The 22,033-nt window shown below is 39.5% G+C and overlaps 1 protein-coding gene across 9 annotated transcripts; it reads left to right on the top strand.

Moving 5' to 3' along the window:
- Positions 1–9,070: 9,070 nt before the first annotated feature.
- LOC109433987 (uncharacterized) lies at positions 9,071–18,123 on the top strand. 9 transcript variants are annotated; one of them, XM_088800664.1, is made up of 7 exons: positions 9,072–9,371; positions 10,036–10,112; positions 13,013–13,070; positions 14,017–14,137; positions 14,391–14,486; positions 15,882–15,955; positions 16,178–18,123. In XM_088800664.1, exons 4-7 carry the CDS (start codon positions 14,104–14,106, stop codon positions 17,351–17,353), a joined length of 1,380 nt encoding a protein of 459 aa, XP_088656790.1. In that variant the 5' UTR covers positions 9,072–9,371; positions 10,036–10,112; positions 13,013–13,070; positions 14,017–14,103; the 3' UTR covers positions 17,354–18,123. The 9 variants fall into 9 exon arrangements, with proteins under 9 accessions (XP_074171862.2, XP_088656790.1, XP_074171863.1 ...); XM_074315763.2 differs by having other exon boundaries at positions 9,178–9,371; positions 14,388–14,486; XM_074315762.2 differs by lacking the exon at positions 13,013–13,070 and having other exon boundaries at positions 9,073–9,371.
- The last annotated feature ends 3,910 nt before the right edge of the window (positions 18,124–22,033 follow it).

Below are 22,033 nucleotides of genomic sequence, written 5' to 3'. Positions count from 1 at the left end.
AAGAAACGCCCCTTTCACGGTCCCTGATTGGTCCACGTTGCACAGACTTCTGGGGAAAGTAGTTTCTCTCCTGCTTGCAGCCAGACCCCGGGAACTCTTTCCAGTCTCCTGAACCACCCCACCTGACCCTGTAGGGCGCTGGGAAAACGTGGCTTTTAGAATGGGGCAGGGCTTCGCTTTTCTTAAGGGGGAAGCACCCAGATTTATCTGTCACCCATCACAGGAAACTAAAGACACATGATTTCATATGTCCCTGTGGGAGAGAAAGAAACTTTCCTCTACCCTCAAGGTTCTTTCCGCTAATCTAATAATTAAATCTATAAAAGACAGTTAACAAGGGACAATAAGCAAATTTAATACGTACCTGCTGTGAACAAAAAAGGGGGTATGTAGTAAATCTGATAAGCTAGTGACCAAAGTAACCTCACAGGGTGATCTGATCGGAAATTCCTGACTGGGCAGTTCAGGGTGGGTACTCGCGCACCAAGCCCATAACTTCCTTAATAAAAGGTTTATCTTTGCAGTAAGCACATCCTATCATTTGTTCTTGTGTATCTAGGTTAACACACCTTTGAAATGCCAGAATAATTCTCTTTTCCAATCCCTTGGATGTTGTGACCACCTGCAAGGGAGCGCATGATCTTGTTGTGTATATGCCATTCCTATTTACTGTGAATATTAAATATTAACTATCCTGTACTTACCAATGTAAAAGAAGTGTGTAACTCTCCATTTACTTTTTATCCAACCCTAGAGATTTCCCCGTTTTGCTTTCTCCTGCCTCCTGAATCTACCATCAATTCTTTTCATGTAACCTTCCTTACGTTTTCCCCTTTGTTTCTACCGGTATATATCCGGTATCTATAAAATGAACTGCAAAAGTGCCATTCTCTGGAGCATTTTCTCAATCTGTTGAGATCTTGCTTCCAGGCCAGTCCTCAATTATAAAAATTTTCTATAGGTTTGGACTTTCTTTTGTCAACAGTCTATAGGGTCTCGGTTGCCTTTAGCTCAAAATAATCTGCATACTACAGAGGCACATCTTGGGGTGACTTATTCTGAACTGCCACAGTCCCCTCCTCTGCAACTTCCTGAGAAGTTTTAATTTCCAAAGTTGGTTTGATAGATTGTTCCATATCTCATTAAACTAGTCTCGGTCTTGAGTAGTTCAGTTAAACAGTTGTGTCTCATTTCAGGAGGCGGAGATGCAGGTAGGCTGCCAAAGCTAGGCCTATGGTGCAAACAATTATGTATTTAACAAGAGGTGTCGCTATAGAAACAAAAGAAAAATAATGGTTAATGACTGAAGCAGACTATAAACTCAGTTTCTGAGTTTTGAAGGCAGCCAGTTGAGATTGCTAGATGTCTGCCCCCAAAGCATCTTCAGGTGGAGTGAAGGCAGGCAGTGACAGTCTGATAGATTCTCCTGTTCTGCAGTTTGAATGTCTTTGGTGATTTTTCTGCAATAGGCATAAAGACTGTCCATATACTATGAGTTGTACTGGTGATTTCTCTGAAGTTCATATCAAGTCATCCCACTTTAGCTTGCATGGCTTTGGCAAATGGCAATTTTGTTCTTTATATATTTCTTTATGAATTGTATGTAGTGATTTTTATTTTTTTAAAAATTATTGAGGTAATATATTAATAATGTTATATAAATTTCAGGTGTACAACTTTATAATACAACATCTGTATACTCTATTATATGTTCACCACCAAAAGCCTAGTTTCCTTCCATCACCATGTATTTGACCCCCTTTATTCTCTTCATACTCCCCCCACCCCCACCCACTCTGGTAACCACCATTCTGTTGTCCTTATTATCCATGAGGTTTGTTTTTTTGTTATTTTTTGTTTCATATTCCACATATGAACCGAAATCATAGGGTTCTTGTCATTTTCTGTCTGACTTACGTCACTTAGCATAATACTCTCCAGAGTAATCCATGTCATTGCAAATGGCAGTATTTCTTCCTTTCTTATGGCTGAGTAGTATTTCATTGTATGTATGTATCACATCTTCTTTATCCAATCATCCATTGAAGGACACTTAGGTTATTTCTGTGTCTTGGCTATCATGAATAATGCTACATTGAACATAGGGGTACATATACTTTTACAGATAAATGTTTTCAAAATTTTCAGGTAGATTTCTACAAGAGGGATTGTTGTATCATACAGTAGCTCTATTCTTATTTTTTTGAGGACTCTTTATATTGTTTTCCATAGTGGCTGTGCCAATTTACATTTCCACCAGCAGGGTATGATGGTTCCTTTTTTCCCACATTATCTCCAACACTTGTTATTTTTTGTCTTTTTTGACAATAGCTGTTCTAACAGGTGTGAGGTAGTATCTCATTATGGTTTTGATTCACATTTCCCTGATAGCTAGTGAAGTTGAACAACTTTTCATATATCTGTTGGCCATTTGTATGGTTTTGTGGGGGGCAAATGTGTCTGTTTAGGTCTTCTGACCATTTTTAAGTTGGATTGTTTGTTATATTGTTGTTGAGTTGTATGAGATCTTTATATATTTTGGATATTAGCCCCTTATTGGAGGTATCATTTACAAATATCTTTTCCCATTCAGTTGGTTGTTTTTTTGTTGTTTTGTTGATGGTAGCTTTTGCCATGCAGAAGCTTTTAGTTTGATGTAATCTCATTCATTTATTTTTGCTTTTATTTCCCTTGCCTTTGAAGTCAATTTCATAAAATCCATTCTAAGACCAACGTGCATAATTTTAGTACCTATGTTTTCTTCTACTCATTTTTTTGTTTCAGATCTTATATTTAGGTCCTTCATTCATTTTGAGTAAATTTTGGTGTATGGTGAAAAATAGCAGTCTAGTTCTATTCTTTTGCGTGTGGCATTTCAATTTTCCCAGTGCCATTTATTGAAGAAGCTTTTTTTTCTCTCTATTGTATGTTTTTGTCTCCTTTGTAAAAAATTAGTTGTCCAAATACACGTGGGTTTATTACTGGGTTCTCAATTATGTTCCATTGGTCTGTGTGTCCATTTTTCTGCTAAGACCATACTGTTTTTATTATTATGCTTTTTAGTATAACTTTAAGTCAGGGAGTGTGATACCTTCAGCTTTGTTCTTTTTTCTCAGGATTGTTTTGGCTATTTGGGATCTTTTGTGGTTCTATACAAATCTGAGGAATTTAAATTCTATTATTGTAAAAATTCCATTGGGGTTTTGATAGGGATTGTATTGAATCAGTAGATTCTTTAGGTTATATGGACATTTTAACAATGTTTGTTAATTCTTCCAATCCATGAACACAGAATATCTTTCCACTTCTTTATGTCCTATTCATTTTCTTTCAATAATTATTGCAACTATAAATGGATTTTTTTTCTTTCTGTTTTGGTTTCAGGTGTACAAAACAATGTAATAATGTGGGGAAGATGTTAGGGAAATGTCCCTTCATTGGCTGATATGACTCCATTGTTTCTTTTTGTCTGTTTCTCCCTCATCTCATTCCCGGCAGAGGAGAGATGAGGAGAAGTAACCAAGTTATATAAGAGGACATGACAGACGTTGCCAAGCCTTAAATGGCCTTGGGCCGATGGCCCCAGGTGGGAACAGCAGGTTGTTTGTCCAGATGAACTCGCCCTTCAGCCACATAAACAATATCCTTATCACATTAGCTGCTGAACCCTCCCGGAACTGGCCATTCCCTGAGGGGGAAGCAGGAACAAGAAAATTGGCTCTAACGTGCATCTAAAGAGATATATAAGACAGACCTCAATTGGCAGTGCATTGGAACTTGCATGCAGCTTGCAGCACTAGGGGACCCCTCAGTCTTTAGCCGCAGACCTGGCGAGGTCTTTTTCTTTGGTTCCCGACCTTTCCAGTGTTGTCTCCTCACTGGAGTTTGGTGAGCTTCTTTGGCATAATATTATTAGTAATGTGTATAGTTTAGTCTTAACTGCCTTTACCTTCTGTCATTGCACATTTCCTGATTGCCTTTGTCTTTTGCTATTGTATATTTCCAAATAAATTGATGGGGTCCTTTTTGGCATGGGCTCCTCTTCATTTCCCCACTCATCGTTACAAACAGCTAGACATTTACACCCCTCACAAAGTGATAACCGCCCCCAATCTACAACCCCTCTGACAGCAAATATAGCTGTTACAATTCCATTGACTGTATTCCCTATATTGTACTCCACCTCATATATAGTTGACATTCAATATTATTCAACTACATAGTTGACATTCAATGTAATTATAGTTGACATTCAATGTTATTCAACTTCAGCTTTAGGTGTATAGTGCAGTGGTCAGGCATCTATGTAGCCTATGAAGTGTGTAAATGGGATTTTTTTCATTTCTCTTTCTGATATTATTATCAGTTTTAAGAATTGTATGTTCATTTAGAATAGCATCTGTAGTGTAGGAATTGGAATACATAACTATGAAAAGAGTTAAATTGCTCTGCACGGTAGAAGGTTTTCCTCCCCTCGTCTTCAAGAAGATAGGGGTAAATAGGAGAGATTTAGCAGGGCTCGGATGATAAAAGGAGACCTGAAGAAAAAGATTGAGAGGAAAGCACTGAGTTCTGTTCAGCTCCTTGTTAGATGCGAGCACTGGGATTTCTCAAATTGAATCCTCACACGCAAGATGAATTTGAGAATACCGACCTTGTTTTATGCCTGGCTTTTTGCTAAGTTACAAATTATTTGGGGGTCGGCTCAGTCTGTCTTGTTTCTGAGTCTGTCCACAATCTGATTTGATTATAGTGAGTTCTTAAATAAATGGGAGAATGAATTTTAAAATGAACAATATTCAAAGGCATAAACTCTAACTTGTATAGTGCTCTGACCAGCTTAGAGAAATGTGTGATCCTTGAGCAGAAGGCAAAGCAGAATCTAGAGACATGGGGGTCTCTGTAGCTGAGCACAGAGGGGCTGAGAGTGGGGAAACCTGCAGCAATAAGTAGAGTGGCATTCATCAGGAACCAACTGGGTTTATCAAAGTGAGACACATAAAAGGTAAAGAATGAAGGTCGTGAGTAAAAAGAGACAAGTATGCTGACAGATGAGGATGCTCTATGTGGCTTCGTTCTTAGTGAGCATTTTTTTTGATAAGAGTTTTTTGCTGTGAGTGTGTAGGACATCCTCACGTCTATCACGTTGAGCACCATGGAGCCAGTGGCCGAAATCACAGCCAAAACAACACATCATTGGAGGATAATATCACTAAATGTGATTAGCACACAGTTCTGTCAATAATTATGCCAGAACAGTACCCCAAATTCTGTTTCTCTGTGGGGATTTTGCTTTCCCTTGTGCCTGTAATATACATAGGTACAATAAAATTTACCAGCATATGAAGGTTCCGTCAGAGGTTAATTAAAAAGCCAATGTACTTGGGGGCTTTGACCCTGAGACCTTTCACTGAGGGCTGCTGAGGCTACTTGTGATGGCCTGGAAGCCATTCAAGATAGAGGTGGTGCCAAGGGCCACCCCTCCGGTCATTCTGTGAAGATAAAAAGAATAATATGTAGGCACACATATTCAGGAAATATTTCATTCTGAAAGCTGCATTGTCTCAAGTATTCGTTTAGAGAGAAAAACCAGTTGGCAAATATCAGGTTTTTGAAAATCAAATTTGTGTGCCTTAACCCCATCCAATACAATAAATAAAGATGTAGTAACAAAGAAGTACAGTATTCCCTAGTGTTCCACCTGCTGGCTGGGAAACAAATATCCCCATTGCCAAGGCACTGTATGATATTCAATCAAAGGATAATAGGTTTTTTTTGTTTGTTTTTTTAAAATTAATTAATTATTTATTTATTTTAAAATCAAGTTGTTGTCCTTTCAGTCTTAGTTGTGGAGGGCGCAGCTCAGCTCCAGGTCCAGTTGCCGTTGCTAGTTGCAGGGGGCACAGCCCACCATCCCTTGCGGGAAGTCAAACCAGCAACCTTGTGGTTCAGAGGACACGCTTCAACCAACTGAGCCATCCGGGAGCTCAGCGGTAGCTCAGTTCAAGGTGCTGTGTTCAATTTTAGTTGCAGGGGGCACTGCCCACCATCCCTTGTGGGAGTCGAGGAATTGAACTGGCAACCTTGTGGTTGAGAGCCCGCGCTCCAACCAACAACTGAGCCATCCGGGAGGCAGCTCAACTCAAGGTGCCATGTTCAATCTTAGTTGCAGGGGGCAGAGCCCACCATCCCTTGTGGAACTCGAGGAATTGAACTGGCAACCTTGTGGCCAAGAGCCCACTGGCCCATGTGGGAACTGAACCGGCAGCCCTCGGAGTCAGGAGCACGGAGCTCCAACCACCTGATCCACCGGGCCAGCCAAAGGATAATAGGTTTATTCAGGACCAGTAAATCCTAGGAAGGAACATAAGTGGTGTACTTTATCAAGGCAATTGAAATCTATTGTATACTGCTAATCATTCTTCCCCACTCAGAAATGCCGTACATAAAATACATTCCTTACCTTAAGAACTTTAAAAAATATTGAACATGAAATGTCAGTTAGGTTTAAAACATACACTTAACAAGTGTGTTGTTTCAGTTCGGCATATACATCAGTTCTATTTTTTTTAATATATTTATCGGGGAAGGGGAACAGGACTTTCTTGGGGAACAGTGTGTACTTCCAGGACTTTTTTCCAAGTCAAGTTGTTGTCCTTTCAATCTTAGTTGTGGAGGGTGCCATTCAAGCTTCAAGTTGTTCTTTCAGTCTTAGTTGTGGAGAGTGCAGTTCAGCTCCAGGTTCAGTTGCTGTTGCTAGTTGCAGGGGGCGCAGCCCACCATCCCTTGTGGGAGTCGAACCAGCAACCTTGTGGTTGAGAAGACGCACTCCCAACCAACTGAACCATCCAGGAGCTCAGCAGCAGCTCAGCTTAAGGTGCTGTGTTCAATCTTAGTTGCAGGGGGCAGAGCCCACCATCCCTTGCAGGCCTCGAGGAGTTGAACCGGCAACCTTGTGGTTGACAGCCCACTGGCCCACGTGGGAATCGAACCGGCAGCCTTTGGAGTTAGGAGCACGGAGCTCCAACCACCTGAGTCACTGGGCTGGCCCCACATCAGTTCTTTAAATATCCATATCCATATGTATCTTGTTCTTATGCCATTTCTGTTTTGTCTGTGCTAGAATATCTTTCTGCACTCTCTCTGGTCAAATGTTCCACTAATGACTAAATATTTTATACAGTCTATAAATGAATTTGAATGAAAATGCTGGTGTTCAAGATATAATATGGATGACCTATGTCAGAGTATAATACTAACAGAATAATCGACCATAACCAAACTAGATTATTAAGTGTAAGAGCCATTCAGTATTAGGATATTGAAGCTGAAGATTCAGTTGCATTTCAATGAGGAGCAAGCTATAATGACCACTACCATAGCAAATATTCAAAAACGTTGCAGGCCCCTCCAAAAAAAACTGGAAAAAAACCCATAAAAATATTCCAGCCTACCCCAAACAATAATGAAAATGAAAATATAAAGACTGTAAAGCAAATCATTAAACAATTTTATTTTTAGATAATGCAATACCTTTCTTTTTAAGTGAAGAGGATTAAATAAAAATTTAGTAGAATATATGATGCCCAAATACAAAAAATATATTAAAAAATCAAGGCTTTATATATCTTAGCATCAAACATATGAAAATATATTTAAAATACAGTTGACCCTTGAATGACACGGGTTTGAACTGTGTGGGTCCAGTTATACACGAATTTTTAAAATAAATACTGGAAGTGTATTTTCTCTTTCTATGATTTTATTTCATTTTCTCTAGCTTACTTTATTATAAGAACACAGTATATAATACATATAACATACAGAATGTGTGTTAATCGGCTGCTTATGTTATTAGTTAGACTTCTGGTCAACAGTAGGCTACTAGTAGTTAAGTTTCTGGGGAGTCAAATTATATGCAGATATTTGACTATATATGTGTGAGGGGGTTGGCACCTGTAATCCGCTGTGTTGTTCGAGGGTCAACTGCACTTATTTCACATCTTTAAATGTCCACTAAAAACTTGAGTAATAATGACAAGAAATGTGCATTATGTGGATAGTGAAAAAATTTTAATTCTTTTTTTAAAATTAAATTTGTGGGGGTGACAATGGTCAACAAAACTACATAGGTTTCAAATGTACAATTTTATAATACATCATCCATGTATCACATTGTGTGCTCACCACCCAGAGTCAGTTCTCCTTCCATCACCATATATTTGACCCCTTTTACCCTCTTCTACCACCTCACCCCCCCTTCACCTTACCCTTTGGTAACCACTAAACTGTTGTCTGTGTCTATGAGTTTTTGTTTGTCTTGCTCCTTTGTTCCCTTTAGTTTTATATCCCACATTTGAGTGAAATCATATGGTTCTTGACTTTTTCTTAGCATAATAATCTCAAGGTCCATCCATGTTGTTGCAAATGGCAGTATTTCATCTTTTTTATGGCAGAGTAGTATTCCATCATGTGTATATACCACATCTCCTTTATCCAATCATCTATTCAAGGACACTTTGGTTATTTCCATGTCTTGGCCACTATAAATAATGCTGCAATGAACATCACAGTACATATATCTTTATGGATAAATATTTTCAGATTTTTGTGGTAGAAACCCAGCAGAGGGATTGCTGGGTCACATGGTAATTCTATTCTTAATTTTTTAAGGAACCTCCATAATGTTTTCCATAGTGGCTGTACCAATTTACACTCCCACCAACAGTGTTTGAGGGGTCCTTTTTAGTAGAGGCGAGTTCTCATCCACCACCAGCTAATAACTGCCCATATCCAGGCAGGAGAACATGAGCGCCAGCAGACAAATAACCCAAAAATCTTTCACCCACATTATTTTCTGAGAAGTGTAGTTTCGTGGTTCAGATGCCATTGTCTTTACAATGCAAGTGTAGGGTAGCAGTGTTCAACACAGGCGAGGGTTGTCTTCTCCATACTCTGCGTGCATGTCCTGATGAGATACTCTGCCAGGACAACTCCAGGTGGAGAAGTTTCTTAGAAAGCCGTCAGTAGTTCTCGCGGTGCTCGGAGACCACGCGCTGCCACGGGGACTTCTGGGAAATGTGGTTTTGCAGGAGGCGACCACGACCAGCGAGGCGCCGGTAACTTGTGTGCCTGACACCGAGGAGTATGAGAAATGCCGCTCTAGTGTGCGCTCCGTCCTTGGTCCACCACGCGGTAGTCTTGGACCAGGCGGCGGAATTCTCCGTCCTGGAAGTTGGAAGGACTCGGGGCAGTGCAGTTTCCGCGAGGGCGGCGGCCATTGTTGGCTCACAGCGACCCGGCGCGTCCCGTACGCGGAGGTGCGAGCCCTGGACGTCCCCGCTCGGGCCTCCGGACCGCTGAGGATTCGGGCAAGTGTGGGTCCGGGGAGGGCGGCGGGCGGGCCTCAGGCTAACGGTGCTGGGCGCTGGGCACTGCCGCCAGCTCTTGCTGATCCCAGGGTCTACCCTCCATGTGAGCCCAAGCAGGGCCATAGCTTTATGGGCCTCTCTGTCCTGCGCTTGTAAAAGGGACCTCAGGATGGCCCTACCTCTTACCTCATAAAGCTTCGCGGAAAGAAAGTGGGGGAGTGAATGTACATAGTACGTACTGAAAGAAAACGCCGTCTACAATTGTTTTTGTTATCCAATCATGAAGCGGGGGCTCTCTAGTTGTATCACCTTGAACAAATTGCTTCAGTATCGCCAAGTTTCAGTTTTTTCATCGTTTAAAAAGGAAATCTGGAATAATGTGAATGCCCACCTGCGTAAAGTAGTGAAGATTAAACGAGCGCACATTTAACATTATTACTGTTTTTTTATGAATTTGTCTCTTATGTATATAAAAGCTGATTTACACGCGGGTGGCACCCGGTAAACGGTTGCATCATCCCAAGGAACACTCTCTTAGTTCAGAGAAAGATCAGATCCCTAGAAAGTGATTCCCACTGTGCTTTTCCAGTGCAGGTGTGGCCCAGAGCTGCAAGATAAGCATGGTTTTTCGTAACTGCTTTTTCCTGTTCTTGATCTCCCTTAGGACAGTACCCTTCTGTAAGAAAAGAGCCTGGGAAGACGACGGTGTTGACGATTGGAAATTGCGAAGTCATGTTCCAGGTAAGTTAATATGTCCCCAAATCTTCCTGAAACACCTTCTGATTAGGACTCTTGAGTGTTTGCTTTGCTTCTCCTACCATTTCCCACTTAACAATGTCCGTTTAGGGACTGGATCCATGATTTCTTTCGTTATAACAAAGGATGGGGCCTGCAGAAGAACTCCAAAGTATTATCTTCTCAGTTTCTCATCTTTTCCACCAGTTTCTTGCTAGAAGCCTCTGTAGAGTCTTGGACGGAACTTTATACAATTACAGTTCAAAATTCAAGTTGGGAATTTAGGTTATTTGCTTTATGGTTGTCAAAGTTGTATCATGTGGTCTCAGTGGTATATCAATCCTTTCAGTTATTCAAGTCAAGAGACGTTTGGAGTCATTTTGATTTCTCCCTTTCTCTTATAACTCACATTCAGACACTATAGTTGGTTCTAAAATATATACAGGATATGTACAGAATCTGACTATTGGTTACCGTGTCACTGCCACCACCACTGTCACCCTGATCCAAGCCAACCTAGATTTCAGTAGCCTCCTAGCGGGGTTCCCTGCTTCTGCTCTTGACTCTCTTCAGTCTCGTCTCAGTACAGCTGTCACAGTGATCCTTTTGTTATATAAAATCTTATTCCTCAGCTTAAAACTCTTCGCTTGCCTTAACTCAGAATAGAAGTCAGAGTTCTGTAGTGACTTAAAAAGCTTTATCCAATTGGGCTCTCTATGACCTCTCTGATCTCGTCTTTCTTCTCTGTCTCCTTGTTCCCCGTAGGCCCCAGCCACACTGGCTCCTGCCTCCGGGCCTTGGAAGTTGCTGTCCCATCTGCTTGGAATATTCTTTCCCCAGATATATGCATAAGCTTGTATTCTTACCTTCTCTATATTTTTGCTCATTGGTTGCTTTCTCAGTAAAGCTTCCCCAAACACCTATTTAAAATTGTTAGTCACCTTCTTTCAACTGTCACTTTCACCCTTCCATCACTGTTCTGCTGTTTTCCATAGTACTTAAATCACTCACTAGCTGATACAGTATGTGTTTAGTATATAAATATGCTCATGGTTTGTCTCCTCCCACTGGGAGGGAGGTTTTTTCTTTTTTGTTGGCTGTTTTATCTTCAGTACCCAGAGTGGTACCTGGCACAAAAACAGATGCCTAGGAAATAGTTGTTGAGTGAATGAGTGATGAAAAAATGGTGGGCAGAATCATGGGGTGGAAGGTGAAGCTTGCACAGAAGGTATGAGTGGCAGATGTGCATGTTGGGCAAAGTCTGGTTTCTTGGGAGTATTTGATAATTAGAATTGAAAGAACTTTTGTTTTTTGAAGTAAAAGCTAAAATGAATTGATTGCCAAAATCATTCATTGATTCATTTCCTACACACTAATGGAGTACCTGTTAGGAAGAGTCTTCCCTAGGTTTGAGTCACACTGACATGCAGGACTTCATGTGCAGTACTGTCTAAGAGAATTGTCTACAGTGGTGGAAATACTCTAAATGTGTGCTGTCTAGCATGGTAGCCACCTGCCCCATGTGACTATTGAGTACTTGAACTATGATTATTAGAGTGACTGAGACATTGGATTTTTTATTTTATTTAATTTTTAATTTAAATGTATATAGCCAAATGTGGCTAGTGGTTACTGTATTGAGCAGTGTAGAACCTGTAGAAAAGTAAGAAAGCATAAGAAATTATGGTAGGTGCTAGGACAAATATCCTAAGTTCTCCTGTGGACAAAGATGGACGAACATCCCAGGTTACCCAGGCAATTGACGGGGAAGAAAGAGTTGAAGCATCCCTGGGGAAGCAAGGCCGGAACTGGTTTTGGTGGCCCATAGTACCTGGGAGGCAGAGGTGGAAGTGAAGTTATACTGAACGGAGTACAGGTAGAGATGCCTAAGAGAGTCTTCCAAGGAACTGCAAAAATTTTCTAAAGCAGTGGTTCTCGAACAGGAGATTTTGTCCTTCTTGACCCTACCGATAGGGGGCATTTGGTGATATTTAGAAAATTTTTGGTTGTCACAACCCTAGCGAGGAGGGGAGTTGCTACTAGCATCTAACGGATAGAGGTTAGGGATGCTGCTAAACATCCTATAGTGCACAGGACAGCTCTCCACAATATGAGGATTATACAACCTAAAATGTGAATAATGCCAAGGTTGAGAAACGTGATCTAAATAAAGAGCAAAGAGTGTTAGTTAATGAGGTTTCTTCTTTAGACTTTTAATACAGTGGCATTCATTAATGCGTTCAAAACTTAAAATATGAAATATCTTTGCCTTGGTGAAATAAAACCTAGTGTTTTATGCATTTAACATAGTGTTGGTAAGAGTAAATACGAATGGAAAAAAGAATTTTCCCTGGTACAAAAGGGAAAAGACTCCCCCTTCCCATTTTCTTAGAGTATTTCCTTGAGAAAAACCTATAATTGTAAATCCTTTCCCCCTGCCCTTGAGAGGCTTGTAAATCTTTTTCAAAGTGAAATAAGTCTCTGCCAATTTTCCAAGGCAGTAAAGTCTTTCTTAGGGTTTTGGATCCATCTCTTTGAAAGGCAAATATGAAGTAAGATGCTCCCTTTAACTACCTGTTTGTGTGGGAGTTTTAGCCTAGGATCCTGGCTCCAAGTTGAAACTATGTGCTTATCATAAAGATAAGAGAGGTTTTATTTTTTCTTATTACCAGGTAAATTTAGGATGAACTATGTATAGCAAATGATGCTGTCAAATCCTCTTACTGAAAGACAAGTTATCATTTATTTTGAAAGCATGTATGTAATGGATTGTATCTGCCTGGCTTTGTGAAAGGGTGAGATTTCTTTCTGTCTTTGGCATCTCATTAGTGATTGCCTATCACGTGCATTACAGTCTGGTTTAATGCTTATTCAGTAATAAAACCTGTCTCTTTTCTACATTGTAGAGAGGATTTTCTGCTTGACAGATACAGTTTTTAATTATTTTCCCAACACCTGACAAAGGTAAATTCTCAGTGTGGAACTAAAGACCAGTGTCACTGGTAAACATACCCCAATTAAGTAATAGGATATTGAATCAACCACTTGTGGAATGAAAAATTTACCATAGCCAAACAATGTCTGTTTTGCCAATGAAAGATAGTAATAATGCCATTTTAAATGCATACATTTTTGCACATATTATAATTTGACTAACCAGTAAGCTGTTATTGAACATTTAAGCTTTTTCTAAAGTTTCACTGTTTTAAATAATACCATGAATGAGTACTCTTGAGAAGAAATCTATTTCCTTAGAATATTTTCCTTGAAGTGTGCCCTTTTATTCTTAGTATATGTGCTGCCGAAGCGAGCATGACCCTTTTATTCTTTAACCTTACTTTAAGGCCCTATTCAGGGACTACCAATCGCATGAAACCATCCTTTAGTTTTCTTGCCAGAGGGTCTCAAATTATTTTAATTATAGATTGATTATCATACATATTTTAAGTATATGCCATAAATGCTTTTCTTTTTTGTTTATAGATTAGTTATGTGTGTCTATCTTTAATATAAAAGTGTTTTTTTTCTGACCCATTGGATATTTTTTTGAACTGTGGTGGATCTTCATTTTTTTATTATTTACCTAGCATGTAGCTATAAGAAACATAACTAAGCACTTGACTATGTGCTGTCTAATGTTGAATGCTGATTTTTAAAAATTTTTATAATTCTGTTCCCTAACAAATTAACTCTCCTGAAGCAAAGCTCTTACTATTTGTCTCTCATGCTTATGGTACAATACCAAAAACATAATTATCCAATTATTACATAAATTAGATCAGATTTCTGATTATTATCACAACTGCTGAATCTTGTTCCCTTTTTTCTACAACCAGGGTAATTTTATCCCTTGTCCAGTGACAGAAGAGACCTGGGCTATGGTTGAGCCTAAATATGTTTATTATTTCAGGTAACATTTAGTGATGTGGCCATAGACTTCTCTCATGAAGAGTGGGGATGGCTAGATTCTGCTCAGAGGGATTTATACAAGGATGTGATGGTTCAGAATTACGAGACTCTAGTCTCTCTAGGTAAGCATATCTCCCCTTTTCCTCAGTGGGGGAGAGCTTTCTTTTGCCGCTCTGAATTAATGGAAATTCTCCTGGGTAAATGGCTGAATTTCTGTTCCATGTTCCCAAGGAAGTTTGTAGCTCTGTTGTGCCTGAAGCTTATCCCCATTTAAGTGGACATCCTTCAGACCTTTCTTTGGTCCCTTTTGTGATGACGGCTTATCCTCTTTGAGGACCACAGCTTACACAAGTTCCATATTTTTCCTGTAAGCAGGTCTTTCCATACCTAAGCCATATGTGATCACTTTATTGGAGGATGGGAAAGAACCTTGGATGGTGGAGAAAACACTGACAAAAGCTATGTTTCCAGGTAAATCATGGTGAATCAAGCAAATCAGGTCTTTGTTAAAGATGCTTGTAGAAAGGATGTGTGGGGGGGCATTTTAGGATATTTTAGGGTGACTGTTTTCAGAGATTCCCAAATGTAACAAAAATTGAGGGATCCTTAGCTTAGATTTCAAAATGACCATTCCTCCATCCCAAATTATTTTCTGTATTAGTCATGTCATCTAATCAAAAGTGGAGGGTTTTGCCATTATAATAATTCAAAGTGTTACTTTATTTGAAACAAAATAAGACAAATTACTCTTTTTAAGTCCACTTAAGGAAAAATATACTGGTGGTTTTAGGTTAAGAAAGATGTCAATTAGATGGAAAAATCACTTGTCAACTTAAGGCTGAGCTTCAAAGATTAAATACAAACATAAGTGTTAGAGGAAGTAAGTAATGTATAAGAAGTTTTCTAAGAACAATATTTTCTAATGTCCAATAAATAATATGATTTCACACAGATCTTCCATAAACTCACAAAAGCCTAAATTTTTGTGAGCCATAAAGTATATTTAGATTATTTTGCTGTCATTGTAATTTTAATGCAGCACTATACATTTTGCATTTTTTTTTTCATGTCTTTAAGTTCTTTTTTTTTTTTTTTTTTAAGATTTTTTTATTGGGGAAGGGGAACAGGACTTTATTGGGGAACAGGGTGTACTTCTAGGACTTTTTTCCAAGTCAAGTTGTTGTCCTTTCAATCTTAGTTGTGGAGGGTTCTGTTCAGCTTCAAGTTGTTGTTCTTTGTCTTAGTTGTGGAGGGCGCAGCTCAGCTCCAGGTCCAGTTGCTGTTGCTAGTTGCAGGGGGCACAGCCCACCATCCCTTGCGGGAGTCGAACCGGCAACCTTGGCTTTGAGAGCCCACTGGCCCATGTGGGAATCGAACTGGCAGCCTTCGGAGTTAGGAGCACGGAGCTCTAACCGCCTGAGCCACCGGGCTGGCCCACATTTTGCATTTTAAGTATACTAATCTGACAGCAAATTGAGATTGATTGAACGTTGGAGTACCAAGGCTGTGAGACAGATGTGTTCTTTCACATAAATATATAGGCACAAAATGTTGGGTTTGGATTCCAGAATGCCTTCCACATTGTCTTTCTGATAGTTGCATTTTTTCCACATACTGATTGCTTATATATAACCCAGGTTCTTTATTACACTCTGTGCCTGCCTCTGTGAGCTGTCTGTATTATTCTCTGTGCTCTACTTGAACTGTGTTCAGAAATCATTGAATATTTGAGAGTTGTCAGAGCCATGTGTTTTCTGGGAGGTCAGGGTAGACCTTTATTTTTTAATCCAATTCTATTTCTATCATAGAAATTTATTTTCAGGAAGTACAGAAAAAGCAGTGTTTTGCTTTCTTGATATATTTCAGATTGGGAATCAAGATGGGGAAACAAGGAATTATCAACAAAGGAGGATATTTATGATGAAGATTCATCCCAAACGGTAATAGCAGAAAAAATTATAAAACAAAGTCATGAATTTTCAAATTTTAACAAGGACTGGGAATATATAGAGAAGTTGGAGGGGAAGCATGAAAATCAGGTAGAACGTTTCAGATCAGTGACTCTCACTATTAGAGAAACTTCTACTGGGGAAAATGTTTACAAATATACATTTAGAAGCATCTTCCATTTAAATTTAAAGTCTGTTCTTTCTGAACCACAGAGAATTTCTGCTGAAGGGAAATCACGTAAACATGATATATTTAAGAAGAGCTTACCGAAAAAGTCATTTATAAAAAATGAGGATATCAATGGTGGGAAGAAACTTTTGAATTTTAATGAAAGTGTGGCAGCCTTCAGCCAGAGCAAATCTCTTACACTTCACCAGACTTATAATAGAGAGAAGGTCTATACATGCAGTGAATGTGGGAAAGCCTTTGGCAAACAATCAATCCTTAATCGCCATTGGAGAATTCATACAGGAGAGAAACCCTATGAATGTCGTGAATGTGGGAAGACTTTTAGCCATGGCTCATCCCTTACTCGACATCAGATAAGCCATAGTGGAGAGAAACCTTACAAATGTATTGAATGTGGGAAGGCCTTCAGCCATGTCTCATCACTTACTAATCATCAAAGCACTCATACTGGAGAGAAACCATATGAATGTATGCACTGTGGAAAGTCTTTCAGTCGTGTTTCACATCTCATTGAACATCTGAGAATTCATACTCAAGAAAAACTCTATGAGTGTCGAATATGTGGGAAGGCCTTCATTCATAGGTCATCTCTCATTCACCATCAGAAAATTCATACTGGAGAGAAACCTTACGAATGTAGTGAATGTGGAAAAGCCTTTTGCTGTAGCTCACACCTTACTCGACATCAAAGAATTCACATGATAGAGAAACAGTTCGAATGCAACAAATGTCTAAAAGTCTTTAGTAGCCTCTCATTTCTTATTCAGCATCAGAGTATTCATACTGAAGAAAAACCCTTTGAATGTCAAAAATGCCGGAAATCCTTCAACCAACCTGAATCACTGAATATGCATTTGAGAAATCACACTAGATTGAAACCTTATGAATGCAGTATATGTGGGAAAGCCTTCAGTCATAGGTCATCCCTGCTTCAACATCACAGAATTCATACTGGAGAGAAACCCTATGAATGTATTAAATGTGGGAAGACCTTCAGTTGTAGTTCAAACCTTACTGTACATCAGAGAATTCATACTGGAGAAAAGCCATATAAATGTAATGAATGTGGGAAAGCTTTTAGCAAAGGCTCAAATCTTACTGCCCATCAGAGAATACATAATGCAATAAGTGTGGAAAAGCCTTTAGGCCGTATGAATTACTATACATGTGAAAAATCATGTAAGAGAGAAACTGTATGAATGCAGTATTCATCATAATACACTTCAGCCATTGGTCCTCCCTGATTCGAAATCAGAAAATTTATGTTTGAGGTAAGTCTTATGAATGTAATGAATATGGGAAGGTCTTTAGCAATAGTACAATGCCTTATTGTCCATCAGATTTCACATTGTAGAGGGACTATATGAAGGCAATAAATGTGAGTATGCCTTTAGCAGTATTAATCCCTTAACTGACATAAGTAAATCCACTGTTACATATATGTAACAAATATGGGAAAGACATTAGCAATATGAATCTCTTATACGACATGTATAAATATGTACAGGAGAGAAGCAATGTGAATATAAAAGTTGTGGATAGTCCTTCAGTTAAAGTACATCCCTCTTTCTACATTAAAGAACTCAAACTGGAGAGAAAGCTTATGTAAAAAATGTATTCAAGTGTTCACTAAGAGTTCTTATTTTCCTAGATGTCAGAAAATTAATGCTGGAACAACCTGAAGGATGTAGGAATTATGTTAAAATATTTGCAGTGATGCTACTTGTAAATGTTTCTACAGGAGAGCAAACAAGTATATAAATTAATATGCATTTCTTATGTAGGTAGCTTACAATTTTACTTGAGTTGTACATAGAAATTACCTTCAGTTAATGGGCATGTGAACATATTTAGTCATCCAGTGGCTCCAGTAAATGTTATAAAGTTGAAAATTAAAGTTGCAAAAGAAGTAAAAAGTGGTGTGAATAAAATTCTTGGTTTCTAATAAAAATCAGTTTTATGTAACAAACTTTCACTGTGGCACTGGTATTTCTTGCAAAACTTTCTATTTCCTCTTGAAGAATTAAGTTCATCCTTACTATAGCCTTTAGTGGGAGACTAGCAAACTTAGAGAAAAATGGCCTGATCTTTGTGCTAAAAATACCATTATTTTGGTAAGGATAATCCATAGTCCATTTGCAGTTGGATTAATTAATCCATGTTAATGTTTATAAGTACTGTGAGAACATAACCAAGAAACAACATACTATGAGAAATCAGAGCAGGCTTAACTGTGGCTATGCTTTTTAATCTGAATCCTAAGGGATGAGTACTAATTATGTAGCTGTGTGCACGCACACACACTCAGGGTCAATCTAGCAGAGCAGATAAGCAAGTTCTATCATGTTTGCTGCAGCTGGACTCCCAGGATCCAGTGTCTAGTTTCAGGTTTTGTGTTTTTGAGGTATTACTGTTGGCAGCATCACTAGTAACAAGAGCCAGCATCTCTCTATCCCTGGATCATAGTTACAGGGGTTTACCTTGAAATTAATAGTCCGGAGCTGTCCCCATTACTGCTCCAGTCCACCTACCAGTTTTTTGTTTTTTTCTTTCCAAAGCTGTAACACAAGAGGAATTTTTTTTTAATTGGGGAGTGTTGGGGGACAGTGTGTTTTTCTAGGGCCCATCAGCTCCAAATCGTTGTCCTTCAATCTAGTTGTGGAGGGCGCAGCTCAGCTCCAAGTCCAGTTGCTGTTTTCAATCTTAGTTGCAGGGGGCGCAGCCCACCATCCCATGTGAGCATTGAACCGGCAACCTTGTTAAGGGCTCCCGCTCTCACCAACTGAGCCATCCAGCCGCCCAACTCACCAGCTTTGAAAGCATTAATTTTCTGCAGTATATGTCTTGAAGTATACATAAGAGAATTTTTATTTTCTCCACTGAAACTTGACAGAGAATTATAGTTTGTTAGGAGGATGGCTTTAAAGTTTTAGATGAGAAATAGATTAGTCTTACACATGGTTCCTATCTTGTGACTAGAAAATTAACACAGATCAATGATTGGGGTTGTGTGGACACTGTTGCAGATAAAGGGCAGTTTATATTGCTTGTATTTCGGATTATGTTCTCTATGGCATTTGATAATTGTAAATAAGAAATTATTTTAAATAGGAATATTGTTTCACTGGTATAATAATTCTGGTGTGGAATGAGTGATAGGGTTTCTGACTTTAAACAAAATACTCTCATTCTCTAGTACATGTGCTATCTTAACTGAAAGCCAAGAGGTGAAGTCACATTCCATAGCAATTCTCAGTAGAGAGAGTGGTTTGGAATGGGATGCTGAAATTTTAATGTTAAGCAGAGATTTAGCTTTCCTTTGATTTTTTTAGTCATGAGATTTACTTTGAAATTCTAGGGAATATTGAAGAATATTTGAGAGATAATTAAGGAAACATGGCATGGTATCAAAAATTAAGAGCAATTATAATTATGGATAGACTGGCCACTATAGATAGTTGTGGGATAATGTCAGTAGCTTTTTGTTTCTCCCATTCTCTGTCCTTCCTTTGCTCTCCCAAGCACTGATGCTGCACAGATGAGGTAGTCCTTTTAGAAAAAATACAAGCGGAGTAACATTTCATGACACGTGAAAATTACTTGAAATTCAAATTTGTTTCCATAAAAACTCTGAGCTCCAGTGTTAAGGCAGCAGCTCAAAGAGCACCAGGGACATACGGGGAGGTACTGAATTGTCTGCTTCAGGGTGAGGCCTGGAGGGGCAGCTTTATCCTGGATGGAGGAGTTGGCGGAAGCCATTGTTTTTTTGAGCCCTCCCACCTCCTTGCTTACAGACACAAGCAGCTGCCGTATCTGAATTTCCATCAACCTGCCTAACAGCAATTGTTGGCCCACCCTGGTAATTCCCTGGGACCCCACCACCCCAACTTTCAGGCCCACCCAAGCTGCTTCCAGTGGCTTCTCCATACAAATGGCCTATCTTGGCTCACACTGTGGACTTTTCCTAAAATCTCCCAAAGGTTCACAAAACCTAAACAAGCATCATCTAGCTTTGAAGCGAACCTCTGGCTGAGCAGCCCTAAGCCCAGCAGTAGTGACAGCCAGCCTTGGTTTGTGGATTGGCTTCTTGAGGCACCTTCAAGCCCAATGTGAGCAGTGGCCATCTGTGGATTGCTTTGTGGCTCATGCCAGGGCTGGATACAGAATGCAGCTGAACTTGGCCTGTGGTGGGACCCCTTCTAGGAGACACCAGGGCTGGAACACCCAGTGGCCAGCTTCGGACCCACCCAGAGCATCACCTGCTGTCTATGAGGACAACACACCTGATGGGCAGACTGGGCAGGCAGCAGATCCTTGCTAAAGTGAATCCTGCTCTGTAGGGTCAGCCCCTGCACTGTAGTCACAGCCAGTCCTCACAACAAGTCAGCCTCAGGGTCATGCCCATCCACTGATGTGCCAAGAGCAACCAAGGCTCAAGGCAACAGGAGGGCATATACAACCCACATAAGGAATACACCTGGAGCATCCAGCTTAGGTGACCAGGGATACTGTGCCACTGGGCCACACAGGACACCTACTACATAAGGCCACTCTACTAAGATTGGGAGACATAGAAGCCCTACCTAATACATAGAAACAAACACAGAGAGGCAGCAAAAATGGGTAGACAAACATGTCCCAAATAAAAGAACAAATCAAAGCTCCAGAGAAAGAACTAAAGTGGAGACAAGCAATCTACCAGATGCAAAGTTCAAAACACTTGTATAAGGATGCTCAATGATCTCAGTGAGAACTTCAACAAAGAGATAGGAAACATAAAAATGGAGATTAAAAAAAAAAAAGGAACCAGTCAGAAATAAAGAATACAATAATTGAAATGAAGACTACACTAGAGGGAATCAACAGATTAAAGTGGAGGAACGAATCAGTGATTTGGAAGATAAGGTAGCAGAAAACACCCAAGCAGAACAGCAAAAAGAAAAAAAATCCAAAAAACGAGGATAACAACATCAAGGGGCCTCTAGGATAACATCAAATGTACCAACATTCACGTCATAGGGGTACCAGGAGGAGAGAGAGCAAGGAATTGAAAACCTCTTTGAAGAAATAATGACTGAAAACTTCCTTACCTCACAAAGGAAATAGACACACAAGCCTAGGAAGAACAGAGTCCAAACAAGATCAACCCAAAGAGGCCCACAGCACGACACATTATAATTAAAATGCCAAATCCTAAAAGCAGCATGAGAAAAGCAGTTTCTCTTCCCCCTACAAGGGAAGACCATCAGCTGATTTCTCAACAGAAACTTTGCAGGCCAGAGGAATTGGCATAAAATATTCAAAGTGATGAAAAGCAAGGACCCACAACTAAGAGTATTCTACCCAGCAAAGCTATCATTTAGAATCGAAGGACAGATCAAGAGCTTTCCAGATAAGAAAAAGCTAAAGGAGCTCATCACCACCAAACCAGTATTACAAGGAATGTTAGAGGAAAATCCCAGTGCCCAGGCCCCACTCCACATCAGTTAAATCAGAACCTCTGTGTATGTGTGTGTGGCCTGGACATCATTATTTTTTCAAAGAAGAAGAAAAATATGATAAAAAATATGAATAATAAAATGCCTATGAGTACATATCTATTAATGATTACTTTAAATGTAAATGGACTAAATGTTCCAATCAAAAGATAAGGTGGCTAAATGGGTAAGAAAGTAAGATCCTTACATATGCTGCCTATTAGAGACTCACTTAAGATTGAAAGACACACACAGACTGAAAGTACAGCGATGGAAAAAGATATTCCATGATAATGGAAAGAAACAAAAGCTGGGGTAGCAATACTTACACCAGACAAGAGAGACTTTAAAACAAAGGCTGTAACAAGAGACAAGGATTCAGTAATCCCACTTCAGGGTATT

Source organism: Rhinolophus sinicus, chromosome 8, assembly GCF_057876585.1.
Source record: "Rhinolophus sinicus isolate RSI-liver-muscle chromosome 8, RSI-T2T, whole genome shotgun sequence".
In the NCBI taxonomy this organism is placed as follows: domain Eukaryota; kingdom Metazoa; phylum Chordata; class Mammalia; order Chiroptera; family Rhinolophidae; genus Rhinolophus; species Rhinolophus sinicus.
Note: the sequence above shows the minus strand (reverse complement) of the source record. Positions and strands in the feature narration are given on the sequence as shown.